Source organism: Balaenoptera acutorostrata, chromosome X (genome assembly GCF_949987535.1).
Source record: "Balaenoptera acutorostrata chromosome X, mBalAcu1.1, whole genome shotgun sequence".
NCBI classification, from domain to species: domain Eukaryota; kingdom Metazoa; phylum Chordata; class Mammalia; order Artiodactyla; family Balaenopteridae; genus Balaenoptera; species Balaenoptera acutorostrata.
This window is the reverse complement of record NC_080085.1, coordinates 108,224,282-108,239,100: the sequence shown is the minus strand read 5'-3', so window position 1 is coordinate 108,239,100 and position 14,819 is coordinate 108,224,282. Positions and strand designations below refer to the sequence as shown.

The window sequence follows — 14,819 nt, the reverse complement described above, 5'->3', positions numbered from 1 at the left end:
AAATTCTACCTTATCCCCACCCCATTGCCTCTCTCACCAGACAAGGAGCCAAGCAGCAGCCTCCCAGCTACATCTATCCAGGGAATTACACCACAGGCCACTGCTGAGGTTCATTCAGATTTTTGACCTTTGCTCATGGATGGCTCAGTTAGCATCTGATCTTGTCATCTTGCCCTGAGAAGTGGGCACGACCACTGCCATCACCCTTCAATGAAATCTTGCTTTAAAACAAGGGGCTATGTGACTGGGAAAGAAAGAAACTGCCCTGAGCTGGAAAGTCCGTTGGAAACCTGCATGCGTAGCATCTTAGGTCAGATTTCCTGGAGGAATAATGAAGAGTGACCTTGCCAAGTGCTGAGGAAACCCTTTAGAAATCAGGAAAGGGAAACCAATGAGGCAGAGTTGCTGGTGATGGATGTGAAACAGAGAGGAACTGCCTGAGTAGCAGGCTGTGGGACCACAGTCTCCCTAGTGAGGGGGGCCTGCAGCAGCTTCTTTCCGTCTGCTGCCTGGAAACTCCTCCCTACAGGGAAAAGCAGGTTGGTACCTTGCAAGAATCAAAACTGGATATTGTTTTCCTCTCCTGGAAGGAAGACCAGGCAGACAAAGTCGGGGCTGTGTTAGGTGTTCAGGCCCTTCCATGCCCCTTTCTCATCAGGGGTCTTCTTCTTGCAGCCACAGAGCCCCGAGCAGGCCATGGGCAAACGGGCTGAGCAGGGGGGAGGATTTTGTCATTAACCCCAGGCGCAAACAGCACCCTTTGGCCTTTCCTCGATAATGAGGCCTTAGCAGCATAGCAGCAACATGCCAATTACCGTTTTGACTGAAATCCATTTAAACAAAGGGTGCATCCAATTAAACAACTAGGGCTTGTCATATCTATGATGTCAAATGACCTATTTGATTATTTTTATTTGCATGCCTGACTGTTTTAACTGATAGCATGTGTGTGCACGTGCGCACACTCATGTACACACAGAACTGAACTTGAGATGGCATTGTGTATAGCCTCAAGTTCAGTTTTGTCCTATAAAATAATGTCTAGCCCCTTTTCCCAAGCCTACCAAAGGCTAGTCTAAGTTTTAAAATTTCAGCAGCTATCCAGGCTGAGTTCTTTAAAGCGAAGTGGATTAACACTGAATCGCTAGGCCATTTTGCGTCATTTTGGAGGGAGAAGGCAGGAGAGCCGGACTCCGCCACCGTGTCCAGGCTGCGTCCTGCTCACTTTGGGTACAAAGAATATAATTGTTTAACATTTTAAAAGCAAATAAAAGTACTTAACTATTTTGTAATTTGCAACTTGAAAACAGTAATGGGTTTCCAAGTGCATGTCCTTACTTTTAATGAAGTGTTTATTTTTCATGGTTCTATTGGCAATAAAAGAACAGCGCCACATCAAAAGGCTTCAGGGAAGCAGTTTCCATTTGGAGGACAGTGAGATTGCCAATAATTCTGATTTTTTTAAAAAAGTCAACTCACAAGACTATATTTCTAGATATAGGTTATTGCCTATTATCCCAGGTAATTATTTTTTTTTTGGTCTCTTACTCATATAGGCAAATTGCAACACATTATGTACTATATTATAAAAAGATTAAAAAATTAAGTGACACTGAGATCAGGGGGCTCCAGAATGTTTTAATGAACATGTTTCCATTGTCTTCTGTGCTTGGTCATTTGTTGGAAGAATGATTCATTCATTTCAAATTTGGCAGCTTAAAGAGCAGCAAATATAATTTTCCTATCAGAGTGCGAAATCAGTTTATTGGCCTTCTCAGGCTGGTGGGGGCGGGGCGGGGCGGGGCGGGGGACAGTCATGCCTCCTTTTTCTTTGTCAACAGCACCCTCTGCTGGTCCTTGTGACCCATCACATCTGATGGGATCGACCCAAATTGCAAACGGAGGGCTCCCTGCAACATTGCACACAGCAGGACGTGATTCATAAATCAGTTTTCCACCCTAGTGATTCATTACCAGATATATTTTTTCTGTAAAACAGCACAGCTCAAGGAAGTCATCAAGAATTCAGAAGCAGCAAAAAATACCTTCGTTTGATTAATCATCTTTCTGACCTTTTTCTTCTTATTGAACAAGGTTAATAATACTTGTTATCACTCAAAGTTAAACTGTATTAACTGCCAAGTGATTTTTATTTCGCAAAAGCCTGTTATCACTGCCAAGAGACTTCAACGTTGGGATTGGTTACATTCCTCAGGTATGACCCCGAGGGGCATCTGACCAATGCAACGTTTCCCACTGGAGAGGTCAGCAGCTTCCACAGTGACCTGGAGAAGCTGACAAAAGTGGAGCTAGATACTTCCAACCGCGAAAACGTCCTCATGTCAACCAATTTGACAGCAACTAGTACCATATATATTTTAAAACAAGGTAAGAATATTTCCAACTTTGCCTGACTCTAACAGCATCTCTCTTACTTCTACCATCAAACCTCTGCACACCGTCAATGACTAGAATTCACTTTTGGCTGAGAAGATGACTTCTCCCGATATTCCAGCTATGGAGGCTGAAACCCAGACAAAGTCACACCTTTCACAAAGTTCCTATAGCAACATTGGGCCATAACTCCCTGTGGGATTTATGAGGTTAAATCCCTGCCAAATCTACTCTTCCATCAAGTCATTTCCCAACACGCAGCTGTTTGTAAAGGTCTTTAAGCTCTGATTGGGTTATATTAAAGAAATGAAGTCCGTGTCCCATCTGAGATCAGCATTCTAGAGCAACGCTGACATGGGTGAATAAAAAGGATGAATGAGGATACACACCAAGCAGGAATATAAGGGAAATGAGAGAATTAAAAGCTCATTCTGTTCAAAGAGAGGAAAGTAAAGGAACGGAAGGAAAAAGAAGGAAGGGAGAGAGGGAAGGAAGAAAGGAAGGAAGGAAGGAGAGAGAGGGGGAGAAAGAGAGGAGTAAACAGGAAGGAAGGGAGGAAGGGAGGTGGATTTGGAAAGAACGTCTTGGAAGCTGAGGGAAGTGGACACAGAGAAATTGTTTTCTCTCTGCCCAGTCATTAAGGACTCTTTGTATTGTTAGGCTGAGCCACTCTAAGAGGCTCGGTGGCGACCTCTGTCAGCGTATCATTTTGTGGAGTCCAGCACCTGTGCTGGTGTCCCCAGGCAGTGATGATGCTGATTTCGACTTCATACTCTGCTCATTCTAGCTCCCAGCGTATCAAGTGGAGGAGGCCAATCCACCAAGTCAGAAAGGGAGTTTGTGAGGGAATTCTTTAAAAATGAGAAAGTTTTTCAAAACCAAAACAGCCTGCAGTATTACACAGGAGTCTTTTATCCAAGAAACAAGACAGCCCAGCTGTGAAAATAACGAGACCCAAACGGACAGAGAGCATGTCGGCCTGTCAGAGTGGTTCTCTAGCCCAGAGGGCAGTTAGGTCCACGGCACCCCGCCTGCTCACCCTTTCCCAAACTTACCTCCTAAAGCTAAACTTGTCTCTCCTCTGCTTCTGTGCTTCCCTTTCTCCCCCCTCTTCCTCCTTTGCTCCTCTGTCTGCAGAAAATACGCAGAGTACCTATCGCGTGAGTCCAGACGGCTCCCTACGTGTCACTTTTGCCAGCGGGATGGAGATCAGCCTCAGCTCAGAGCCCCACACCCTGTCCGGGGCGGTCAACCCCACCCTGGGCAAATGCAACATCTCGCTGCCCGGAGAGCACAACGCCAACCTCATCGAGTGGCGGCAGCGGAAGGAGCAGAACAAAGGCAACATTTCAGCTTTTGAAAGAAGGCTGAGGGTAAGGCTCGACCTGATAGAAGCTATAGAATCGGTGTTTTAGTTTTGAAGACGGCAGAGCCTCCCTCATTGGAAGTCCCATTTCTCCAAAGCTTTTCTAGCTGACTGACTAGCTTATATGATATACTAATTCAAGAGAGGGTGCTAATGGCTGATAATGGTTCAGTATCCTGAAATGAACATTCTAATAGGAGCTTTCTTTCTTTTCTTTTTTTATTTATTTTTTTAACATCTTTATTGGAGTATAATTGCTTTACAATGGTGTGTTAGTGTCTGCTTTATAACAAAGTCAATCAGTTATACATATACATATGTTCCCATATCTCTTCCCTCTTGCGTCTCCCTCCCTCCCACCCTCCCTATCCCACCCCTCTAGATGGTCACAGAGCACCGAGCTGACCTCCCTGTGCTACGTGGCTGCTTCCCACTAGCTATCTATTTTACGTTTGGTAGTGTATATATGTCCATGCCACTCTCTCACTTTGTCACAGCTTACCCTTCCCCCTCTTAATAGGAGCTTTCTTTGTCATTAGCCAGCTAATAGTGCTCTGATAGTAGCAATTTCAGGCCCCAAGAATGTCTGAATCGACAAATGTGTTTAGTTGGGAGGCCCTCCAGAATCCCTGACAAGGCCTGGAGATGGTCAGCAGGTCCACTGAGCTGTCCCAGACCCCTGCTTTGGGGTAGTTGATACTTTATTTGGAAAGGCCAGGCAGGCACACACAGAAGGATGTGAGACACCAGGCAACATCTGGACAAAGGCAAGATAAAGGGCAAAAACAGTGAATGGTATCATTGTCATGAATATACATATTAAGGGCCAAAGGGGTCAAGGACTAGTACTCAGATTGGGCTAATGGTGCTCAGAGACAGCTGCCCAGGGGAAATGAAAGATTTGGGGGTTTTCAAGTTCTTACCAAGCACTGTTCACCACAGTTAACCAGGGATCTCTCAATCAAAGTTGCCTTTCTGCAGCACACGAAGCCTACAGACACCACAGCGCTCTGTCTACCTGTCCCTTCTTGAACATGAACCAATGTTAGGATGACGTGACCAACTTTCCAAGTATAGTAACATTCAATATCAGCCCGAGAGCAACTGCCAGCCTGAGGGAGATGATCACTCACTATTGAGGCCCGCTTTGAGCACCTGTGTCATGCCTGGGATACCTGGAACACTTGCATTTTCTTCACTCACAGTAAAATTTCACTCACAGTAAAAATGTGGTAACCTCTAGGCTTTGGCAATGCAACGCCAAACAACCACCCAATTCCAGTGACAAGCCATCAAGTCAGTCCCATGGCTTGATACGGACAAAATGATCTACACTAGTGCTCACTTTCCAGTCAGTTCTGTTGGTAACACAAAGACGCAGACTTCCATGCTTGTTTTTTGTAACAGCTACTAAGGTTGTCTACATGCACAAGTCAATTTGTATGTTTTGATTCCATTGGCCAGAATATTTACTAGGTATGCCACTGAATCGGGAGGTGAAACCAGTCCAAATAGTCAAACCTGTCTGTGTGGCAGCAGTGAGGGTTTCTATCAGTGTTCTTCTAGAAATGGGATCTCCCGGGTAGAACCCTCCATGGGGAAGTCTTACAACTGGCTTAAGGAATGCCTTTATTTTCTTCACCTGTGAAATGAAATGTCATACTAGAGAAAAGTCAGAATTATCTACGTATGGCTCATCAACCTCATGGACTCACCCCAGAACAATTATATCAAATAAATGGTCTCTTAGTGCCTCCCCAGCTTATAGTCTGAATAAAACATTATGAATCATATCATACACTATGTGACTTTGGGATTTTCTATTCTTTAGGAGAACTCATTCTATACTATGTGACTTTAGTATTTTCCACTTTCTACGATCACCCACCCTGTTTTCTCCCTTCCATATGCACGGATAATGGAGAGAGACTGTAAATTGTAATTTGCACCTCATATCCCAAATTGTTCTTAATACTGAGAAGCTAATGGTCATAAAATATATGGGGGCTCTTTCATGTTGAGTAGAGTGAAGTGTTATTTAGTTAGTCTCATTTATAATTGACCCGTTTCCCATCCCGTGGTAGAGTTGAGCAGATTTGTGGAACGGCTTATAAGGGCAACAAATTCAGGGCCCTCTCCTCTATGACTTCTAGGGTTCTTCCTGAGGTCCTGGGACTGAAGAATGGCTAGGTGGTGTTACTGTACATGTCCCTAGAAATCTAACAACAATAACAATCCTTTACATATGTTTAGTGCCTTACAATTAATAAAATGCTTTCATAGTCAGGGTTTTATTTGATCACCACAACCATCAATTATTTTTTATAAATTTATTTATTTATTTTTATTTATTTTTGGCTGCATTGGGTCTCCGTTGCTGCACACAGGCTTTCTCTAGTTGCAGCGAGCAGGGGCTACTCTTCGTTGTGGTGCGTGGGCTTCTCATTTCGGTGGCTTCTCCTGTTGTAGAGCACGGGCTTCAGTAGTTGTGGCACGCAGGCTCAGTAGTTGTGGCTCACGGGCTCTAGAGCGCAGACTCAGTAGTTGTGGTACACGGGCTTAGTTGCTCTGCGACATGTGGGATCTTCCCGGACCAGGGCTCGAACCCGTGTTCCCTGCCTTGGCAGGCGGATTCTTAACCACTGTGCCACCAGGGAAGTCCAACAACCATCAATTATTGTTATTCCCAATTTACAGATAAGGAGACTAAGGCCCAGAGAGGTTAAGTGATTTGCCCAAAGTCAAACAGCTATTAAGGATCCGAGCCAGCACTAAAATGCAGGTCTTCGCCTAGCGCAGCACTCTTTCCACTACATCATGCTGTGCTGCCTTGTTCCTTAAAATAATTAATCTATAAATCATTGCCCCGCTCAGTGGAGCCACCTTGGCAGGGCCTGACTCCTCATTTCAGTGCTGACAAAAAGAGACAAATAATCGACTCTAATGTACTGGCAAGTGTGGGTGGTGCGGGACAACTGGCTGGCCTCCAGGCAGGCGAAGTGTGGAGGAGGCAAGAGGAAGGAGGCTGTTTAACTGGGTAATTCTTACCTGCTCTCCCCATCCTTAGGCACTTTGGTGTATATTAGTGCCTCAGTTTCCCCAGATTAGGCATATCCAATTTAATAGAATGAATACGCTCCCCAAAGGCAGGTGTGGATCCAGTTTTAACCAGGCAAATTCTTTTTCCTTACTGACTTTATTATTTTATAGATGGTGCCCCCTTCACTTATGGTAGCTTTCAAGGGGCTGATGACACATGAGATGTAACTCTCTCTCTCTATGGGCCAAATATGCGGTGGCCCATTTGTAAACATCCATGTAAAGATTAAGGCTCTCTGGTGCCCTCAAGTACCTGGAGACCTTGTACTGAATCTTCTATTTCTCCTGGTGGAGCTGCCGTTCCAGAGGTCTTCAGACAGAATAACAGGTTCAGATAGTCACACAACATAGAAACCCCTGCTGTCCTGGGGGAAATAGGGCTCCTCTTTGAAAAACCACACAAAGGTGTGCTTGTAATTTGCAAATGTGCTTGGACAGCAGGTCATAAAACACTAATTGTTCGGGCACAGAATGACAGGTTCGTTTAAAGGCTCCCTTGGTAAGATGATGGACATCAAATGTTCCCCAAAGCTACCTATCACATCCACCCCAGACCTTCTAAGTGGAAAGAAAAAAACTCAGAAAATGATAGACCTCTCTTGAAGATAAAGCAACAAGAGTTGCTTTTCTCCAACCATCGGTGATTTTTTTTTTCATACACACTCGGGGTCCTCTTCAAGGTGAGGAAACAAACTGCTGGGAAACATGATATCCTGCTTAGCCTGAGCAGGCAAGGGATTTGTTATCTCTGGGCCATCCTGCACCAGCTCCATTAAGTGAAATAAATCACATTAACATCCTGAAATTTCATTTATTTTAAAAAGCCATTTCCCCCCCCAACCTGAGTTGTATTTGAATCATCTTCCTTGCAAAGTACTTTCCCATCCAGTCTATGTATCTTCTCATCTGCTGCATCAGTCTGTCCCCATAAATACATTTCCCTGGACAATAGAGAAATTAGACATTCACCAAAAGCACACTGGTTTAGGAACTACATCCAGATTGCACCTTGCTGTGTCTGTGGATAATAATGCTATTAAATGAGACTTATCCCAGCATTGGACCTCAGAGCTCTTTACAAGATTTCGCAGACTGAGATGTGAGGTTACAGCAAAACTCCAGAACTGCAGCCTCCTTTATTTAAAAAAAAAAAAAAACCCCAAGAAGCTTAGCACTTCAAACCAAAGTCATCAAATCAAGTAAGATGATTATGTGTTTACAAGCAAAATGAAGCCAAGACTAATCTAAAAACCCTCACGATTGATTGTTTTTCTCTCCATTCAAAGATAACTGAGAACAGGGTAGATTTGTTTTGAAATGCAACGTGTGACTGTTCATACGCGAGCTGAGCTCTGAAAGGGGGAACAAGCGCAGGTGAAACACAAGGTCCCAGGCTGACAAATGATGGGGAATGTGGGAGACAGCCAAGAGGGTTCCAGCGTCTCCTTCCTTTCTCAGAAAATGTGTCTGCTTCACACTGTTTTAACTTCGTTCTCCCTAGGTTTGCTGGAGGGTTTCATTTTGTGAAAATTTAGATAAGGAGCCTGCTTGCAGATAGATTCATCTATTTTTTAAATATATCTGTGGCTCTCAGTCCCAAGTAACAGTGCATTCACCCCTAAGGAGTCACCTGGAGACAGGAGATTTAAGGCATCAAGGCCACTGGGCAGTGTTGGTTTTTGGGGTCAGGGGATTCTTGGGGCTTTCAAATCACAGAAACTACTATATTTGTTAATCTTGGGTCAACTCCACAAAGATAGCTAGACAGAAAGTATTATTTCACACACTATTTCACTTGTATATAAGCATTAATGATTTGGTATTAAAATTTTTAAATGCCTATTGTACGGTTACCCAGATGAATTCGCCAACGGGAAAGTAATTAAACAAGAGCAAATTATTTTAGTGCACAAAGTGTCCAAGTTAAATGGTATGGCAGAAATCAGGTGAGAGGAATGAGTAAAGTTTTGAAGAAGAACTGGTATGCCCATAATTTTACACCACTTTTCCCATCTATAAAATGAGGCATATGAGCTATACAATCTCTATGATTATGACTAGTAGTATTATTACCATTAATCATAATTATAGCAACTAACATTGAAATCTTATCTGTGTATGGCCACATATTAACTCATTTATTACTCATAACACCTTATCAGGTGTGTTTTCTTATTAACATTCTCACTTTGCAGGTAAAGAAACCAAGGCACACAGAGGGCACACAGCTAGTAAATGGTGACACAGGATTTGAACCCAGGCAGTCCAGGTCAATAGCCCACGTCGTAAGATTCCTTCTGGCACTAAGATTCTGTGGGCTGGCAAGGTAAAGAGAGTGCCTTGGGAGGAAAAAAGAAAAAAGAAGAAAAACAGGTATAAGGAAATTCCCGGGGGAGCAGCGGAGGCTGACATTAACACTGCATACATGCCCTGTTCATTTGTAGGCAACTCTGTGAAACAGAAGCAAGCCTAAGTCGGTTTTGATTGTCAGCGTAGCAATATCAATAAAAAATAAAATCTGTAGAATTGTATTGATCGATTTCTAAAAACCAAGTACTAATTACCTTAAAACCAGTGAGAATAGAGTAGTGTGTATCAATTTAAAAGCAGCTGTGACTCTGTCCATTCCCACAGCTTCATGGAAATTAAATGCAGTGCATCTCCCAAACTGTAATGTGGTTATTTGGCCCGTCTCACTTATTCACCTTTCAGCTTCTTCAGCAAAAATCAAACAGGTACCTCAGTTGCCTTGTGAGTTGAAATGCTAGACAGCATCCTTGAAAATTCAGCCCTCTCCTCCTTTGTTCTGAAAAAAATCAACTGCCGTGATTGGAGCTTAGAGTTTAGCACATTGTGTGTGTGTGTGTGTGTGTGTGTGTATTGGGTTGGACCATAGGAAACTGCCCTTTTGGTAGGCCAAAAACACTCAAATATCAGCAGTTGCCTATGGACCAACCTAATATATCTTTATCCTACTAATTGAATGAGTCTCAAATTGCAAGGGGTTGAAAGGACTTTCTCTTAAGCAATTAAAACTCAAACTCCTAGGAAAGAGCAAGGAAAGGATCTGAGGGGAGGCAGAGGACACTTTTCTTTGGAGCTTCTGCCTGTACCCACCCTTCGTAGGCACTTTGATTTCTGCTGGCAACACAACCCATGGCTTCCCAGTGCATACTCTTTCCTCTTTCCTTTCTGATCGAAGTGTGAACAAAAAAGCAAGCCCTTCTCCTTACTTCTCTTCAGCAAAGCTAAAAAAAGCCTAAGGAAAACCAAAGAATAAATTAAAGCATAAATACTTTCCCTATTAAAAAAATTACCAAGTCCAACTTTCTTACCCCAACATACAACTCATCAGTTGCCAAACTCAAGTGTCTTGCTCAATGTCCAAAGAGACTCTTTTTAACTTGGGGCTATTCTCAAATGTCAACCTTTTCTTTGCCCCTCTCTTTTCCAGGGCAAAGATTGGTATAGATTGTTTGGAGGAAGAGCCAAAATAAGGATTGATGGCCCATACTTAGGTCAAGGGCTATTATTGTCTTTCAGGCAAACAAGAGTTTGTATGAACGTGTTGCTTTCCCACCCTTGCTCATGACCCCAGCAGTCAGAGGTGGTCAGCCTAGCATTCTTTCTCTCAGCCTTCTCACATGTGGGTTCCATAGGAGACTTGCAGGGTGGGGGGCTGTGGCATCTTCAATTCCTTCATCCCCTTTCAGCTCTTAGCCGAATTTTACATTATCTTCCAAACCTGACTTTGAAACTAGCGTTTCAGCAACATCTGAATATCCGAGTGCATTATCCAGAAACAGAAGCATGGTTGCAGAAGTCTTGACAGGCAGGGAAAGAACATTAGGCAGAGTTTTCTTCTGCTCGCTTTGTAGTGGATTTTTTTTTAATTTTTATTTATTTAGTTATTTAGTTATATTTGGCTGCGTTGGGTCTTCGTTGCTGCGCGCGGGCTTTCTCTAGTTGCAGCGGGCGGGGGCTGCTCTTCGTTGCGGTGCGCAGGCTTCTCATTGCGGTGGCTTCTCTTGTTGTGGAGCACGGGCTCTAGGCGCGCGGGCTTCAGTAGTTGTGGCACACGGGCTTCAGTAGTTGTGGCTCGTGGGCTCTAGAGCGCAGGCTCAGTAGTTGTGGTGCACGGGCTTAGTTGCTCCGCGGCGTGTGGGATTTTCCTGGACCAGGGCTCGAACCCATGTCCCCTGCACTGGCAGGCAGATTCCTAACCACTGCGCCACCAGGGAAGTCCCTGTAGTGGATTTTTAACGGTGGTCCCTGCTTGTGTAGCTGTAATGACTTTATTAAGAAATGTGTTCTTGAGTAGTAAACTTAATCTATCAGACAAATAAAACCACAAATTTAGTCGAACTGGAAATCATTTGTTACTTTGGCTCTTTAACTATCATTATAACATAAATTGTAACAGTTACAACCGTCTCTGGGAGTACATGGATATTTTACAGCTATTGTAAGTGAACAGTATTACAGTTAGAGATATGTGGCTATAAAACCACAGGAAAGGTAGTAGAAGAAAGAACACCTGGTTTCGTATAGGTTTCCAAGCCCTGTGTATCAAAAGACAGGAAATACGCGCTTCTCTATCACCTTTTAGGTGATAACAGCCGTTTACTGTGTATTTATGCACCACGAAACTGCACACATTGGCTACAGATGGTTAAAGAGTCATGTTTCCCAATCTGTGGCTCTATTCCCTGAATGAAACCTACCCCTGCAACTGACAAGACTTCCTCCCAAATAATTGGAGTATCTAATCACTAGTCTTTTGGAATTCATGGCACGGAACATTTGCTGTCCTTTTTTTTTTTTTTTTTTTTTTTTCCTTGCAGAAGCTCAAAATTTAATGGCAAATATCATTAGCCCCAGCTGGCTGTTGAAGAAACTGAAACCAAAAGACGTTGAAAATAGCAGACAATTCATAGAAGACGTACATGTGGCGAATAGATGTTTAAAAGAGTTCAACCTCATTAGTAACCAAATAAATGCAAATTTAAACCACAGTAACATACCATTTTCCCACTCTCATACTGGGAAAAGCTTACTAACAATGACAATACTCAATGGTGGTAAGGATGGAATGAGATGAACTCTTCCACTGCTAGTTAATAAGGGCATAAATTTGTAAACCTTTGTGCACCATGAAGTAATATCTCGAGTTGCATCAGGAGTCTTTAATATGTTATCATTTGACCCCGTAATTTCCCTTATAGGTTTTTTTTTTTAACATCTTTATTGGAGTATAATTGCTTTACAATGGTGTGTTAGTTTCTGCTTTATAACAAAGTGAATCAGTTATACATATACATATGTTCCCATATCTCTTGCCTCTTGCATCTCCCTCCCTCCCACCCTCCCTATCCCACCCCTCTAGGTGGTCACAAAGCACCGAGCTGATCTCCCTGTGCGAGCTGATCTCCCTGTGCTACGTGGCTGCTTCCCACTAGCTATCTATTTTACATTTGGTAGTGTATATATGTCCATGCCACTCTCTCACTTTGTCACAGCTTACCCTTCCCCCTCCCCATATCCTCAAGTCCATTCTCTAGCAGGTCTGTGTCTTTATTCCCATCTTGCCCCTAGGTTCTTCATGACCATTTTTTTTTTTTGTTTTTAAGATTCCATATATATGTGTTAGCATACAGTATTTGTTTTTCTCTTTCTGACTTACTTCACTCTGTATGACAGACTCTAGGTCAATCTACCTCTCTACAAATAACTCAATTTCATTTCTTTTTATGGCTGAGTAGTATTCCATTGTATATATGTGCCACATCTTCTTTATCCATTCATCTGATGATGGACACTTAGGTTGCTTCCATGTCCTGGCTATTGTAAATAGAGCTGCAATGAACATTTTGATACATGACTCTTTTTGAATTATGGTTTTCTCAGGGTATATGCCCAGTAGTGGGACCTTGTAGGGTTTTGTATTAAGGAAATATTTATTTACAAAAATGTTCAACAAAACATGAAAGATAAAAGAAAAATGGAAAACAAAAACTCTAATTTCCAACAATAAGAGAAAGGAAAAATAAATGTTTATCATGTAGAAGATATTATGTAACCACTAAAATCCACATTTTAAGAATATTTAATAACATGAGGAATGCTCAAGACAAAACATTAGCTGAAAAAGTAGGACACAAAAGTTTAAGTACAATTCTAATTGTATTCTTTAAGTGTATGGGCATAGATTATGCAAAAAAAAGTGGGTATGAAATGTTGCAAAGTACTAGCAATGATTCACATTGAAGGATGGGATTACAGGTGATTATTTTCTTTGTATATTTCTATATTTTCCAATTTTTCTGCAATGAAAAAATATCACTTTTATAATGGGGGTAGAAGTTAAGGAGGTTATTTTAAAAAGCAAAGTGCACAAAATTACTGAGCAAAGGAAAACCAGAGTCTGAAATGAGAATGCTGGCTTTGCAGTCATTCAGGCCACTAAGATAAAAACTCTGGATCTCATTTAGATGTGGAATCAAAAAAAAAAAAAAAAGAAAGAGGTCATAGATACAGAGAACAGATTGGTGGTTGCCAGAGGCAGGTAGTGAAGGGTGGGCGAGATGGATGAAGGGGGTGAAAAGGTGCAAAGTTCCAGTTAAAAAATTAATAAGTCCTGGGGATGTAATGTACAGCATGGTGACTATAGCTAATAATACTGTTTTGTGTATTTGACAGTTGCTAAGAGAATAGATCTTAAAAGTTTTCATCACAAGAAAAATAATTGTAACTACATATGGTGATGGACGTTAACTAGATTTTTGTGGTAATTATTTCACAATATATACAAATATTGAACCTGAAACCAATATAATGTTATATGTCAGTTATATCTCAATTTTTTAAATAGCAAAAAAAATTTTTAACAAAAAATTTTTAAAAACCTCTTTCTGAGCCAGGATTTTGAAATTGGACTGAAGACCCCTAAAGGTTTCATGTTTGAGTTTCAGATTCCACTTGAGATTTTGTTTAAAATGTTTATTTATGTACTTATGTGCATTTTTCTGGGGACACAGTATATAGCTTTCAGATATTTAAAGGAATCCTTGACCACAAAAATTATAAATGAACATGAAGTTTAGTTGAATAGCTAGTGAATCCATTTAGTCCGACTATGATTAATGTAGTCAAATCCTAATGTTGGTTTTTTTCCCCTACCTCATTAAACAGATATTTAATATTCTGTTCAGGATCGTGTTGACAATTCCTACAGATATAAATCTAATACACCAAGCTACAGTCCTTGGAATCTGACACATGGGCCCATTCAGAAGCCTAACTAAAATGAGAAAAGTAATGATATCTAAAAATAACAATTACTAATATTATTTTTACACATCACCAGGTACCCGTATATGTAATCTCATTTAATTCTTAACACAGGTGTGTGGTGTAGAGTGGTAAATATCACTCCCTTTTCACAGATAAGAAAACTAAGGCCCGAATACAAGAGATGGCTGGTGCACAGACAAGCAGCTAATTCAGTGTCCTGACTCCCGAGAGCCACTGTTGTTTATACTTCTCAAAGTTTCTCCTTTTTTATTTGAAGAGGAGAAGAATTTGCCACCCCAAAATATGCCTCTTTGGTATAAAGATTATTTTAGGCTGATGGAGAAAACAACGACTTAAATCTGCATAGCAGCCTTACCCTTGTTTACTGTGCTTTGCCTGGTCACCTCCCATCACTGGCTCCCTGCTCCCAACATCTTTTGTCTTTAGTTGGAGATGGTATATAAGGTGGTGGCTTGGGCCATTTTGGAGAGTTACTCAGTTTCCCTGGGTCTCTCCCATGTGTACAGGAGGTATACATGTTATTAAACTTGTTTGTTTTTCTCCTGTTTTTATTACAGGGTGAGGGTGGCGGGGGGGGGGGGGTCTCAGCCAAGAACCTAGAAGGTTCCTTCCAGATATGCTTGGACCCCCTTCACCCAAATGAAAA

The 14,819-nt window shown here is 41.9% G+C and overlaps 1 protein-coding gene across 1 annotated transcript in view; it reads left to right on the top strand.

Moving 5' to 3' along the window:
• TENM1 (teneurin transmembrane protein 1) overlaps positions 1 to 14,819 on the top strand; it is a 352,331-nt gene that overhangs the window by 323,649 nt on the left and 13,863 nt on the right. The window contains exons 23-24 of the mRNA XM_057538278.1: positions 2,216 to 2,388; positions 3,532 to 3,767. Of these exons, the coding sequence (XP_057394261.1) occupies positions 2,216 to 2,388; positions 3,532 to 3,767 (409 nt within the window). The remainder of the gene's footprint in view (positions 1 to 2,215; positions 2,389 to 3,531; positions 3,768 to 14,819) is intronic.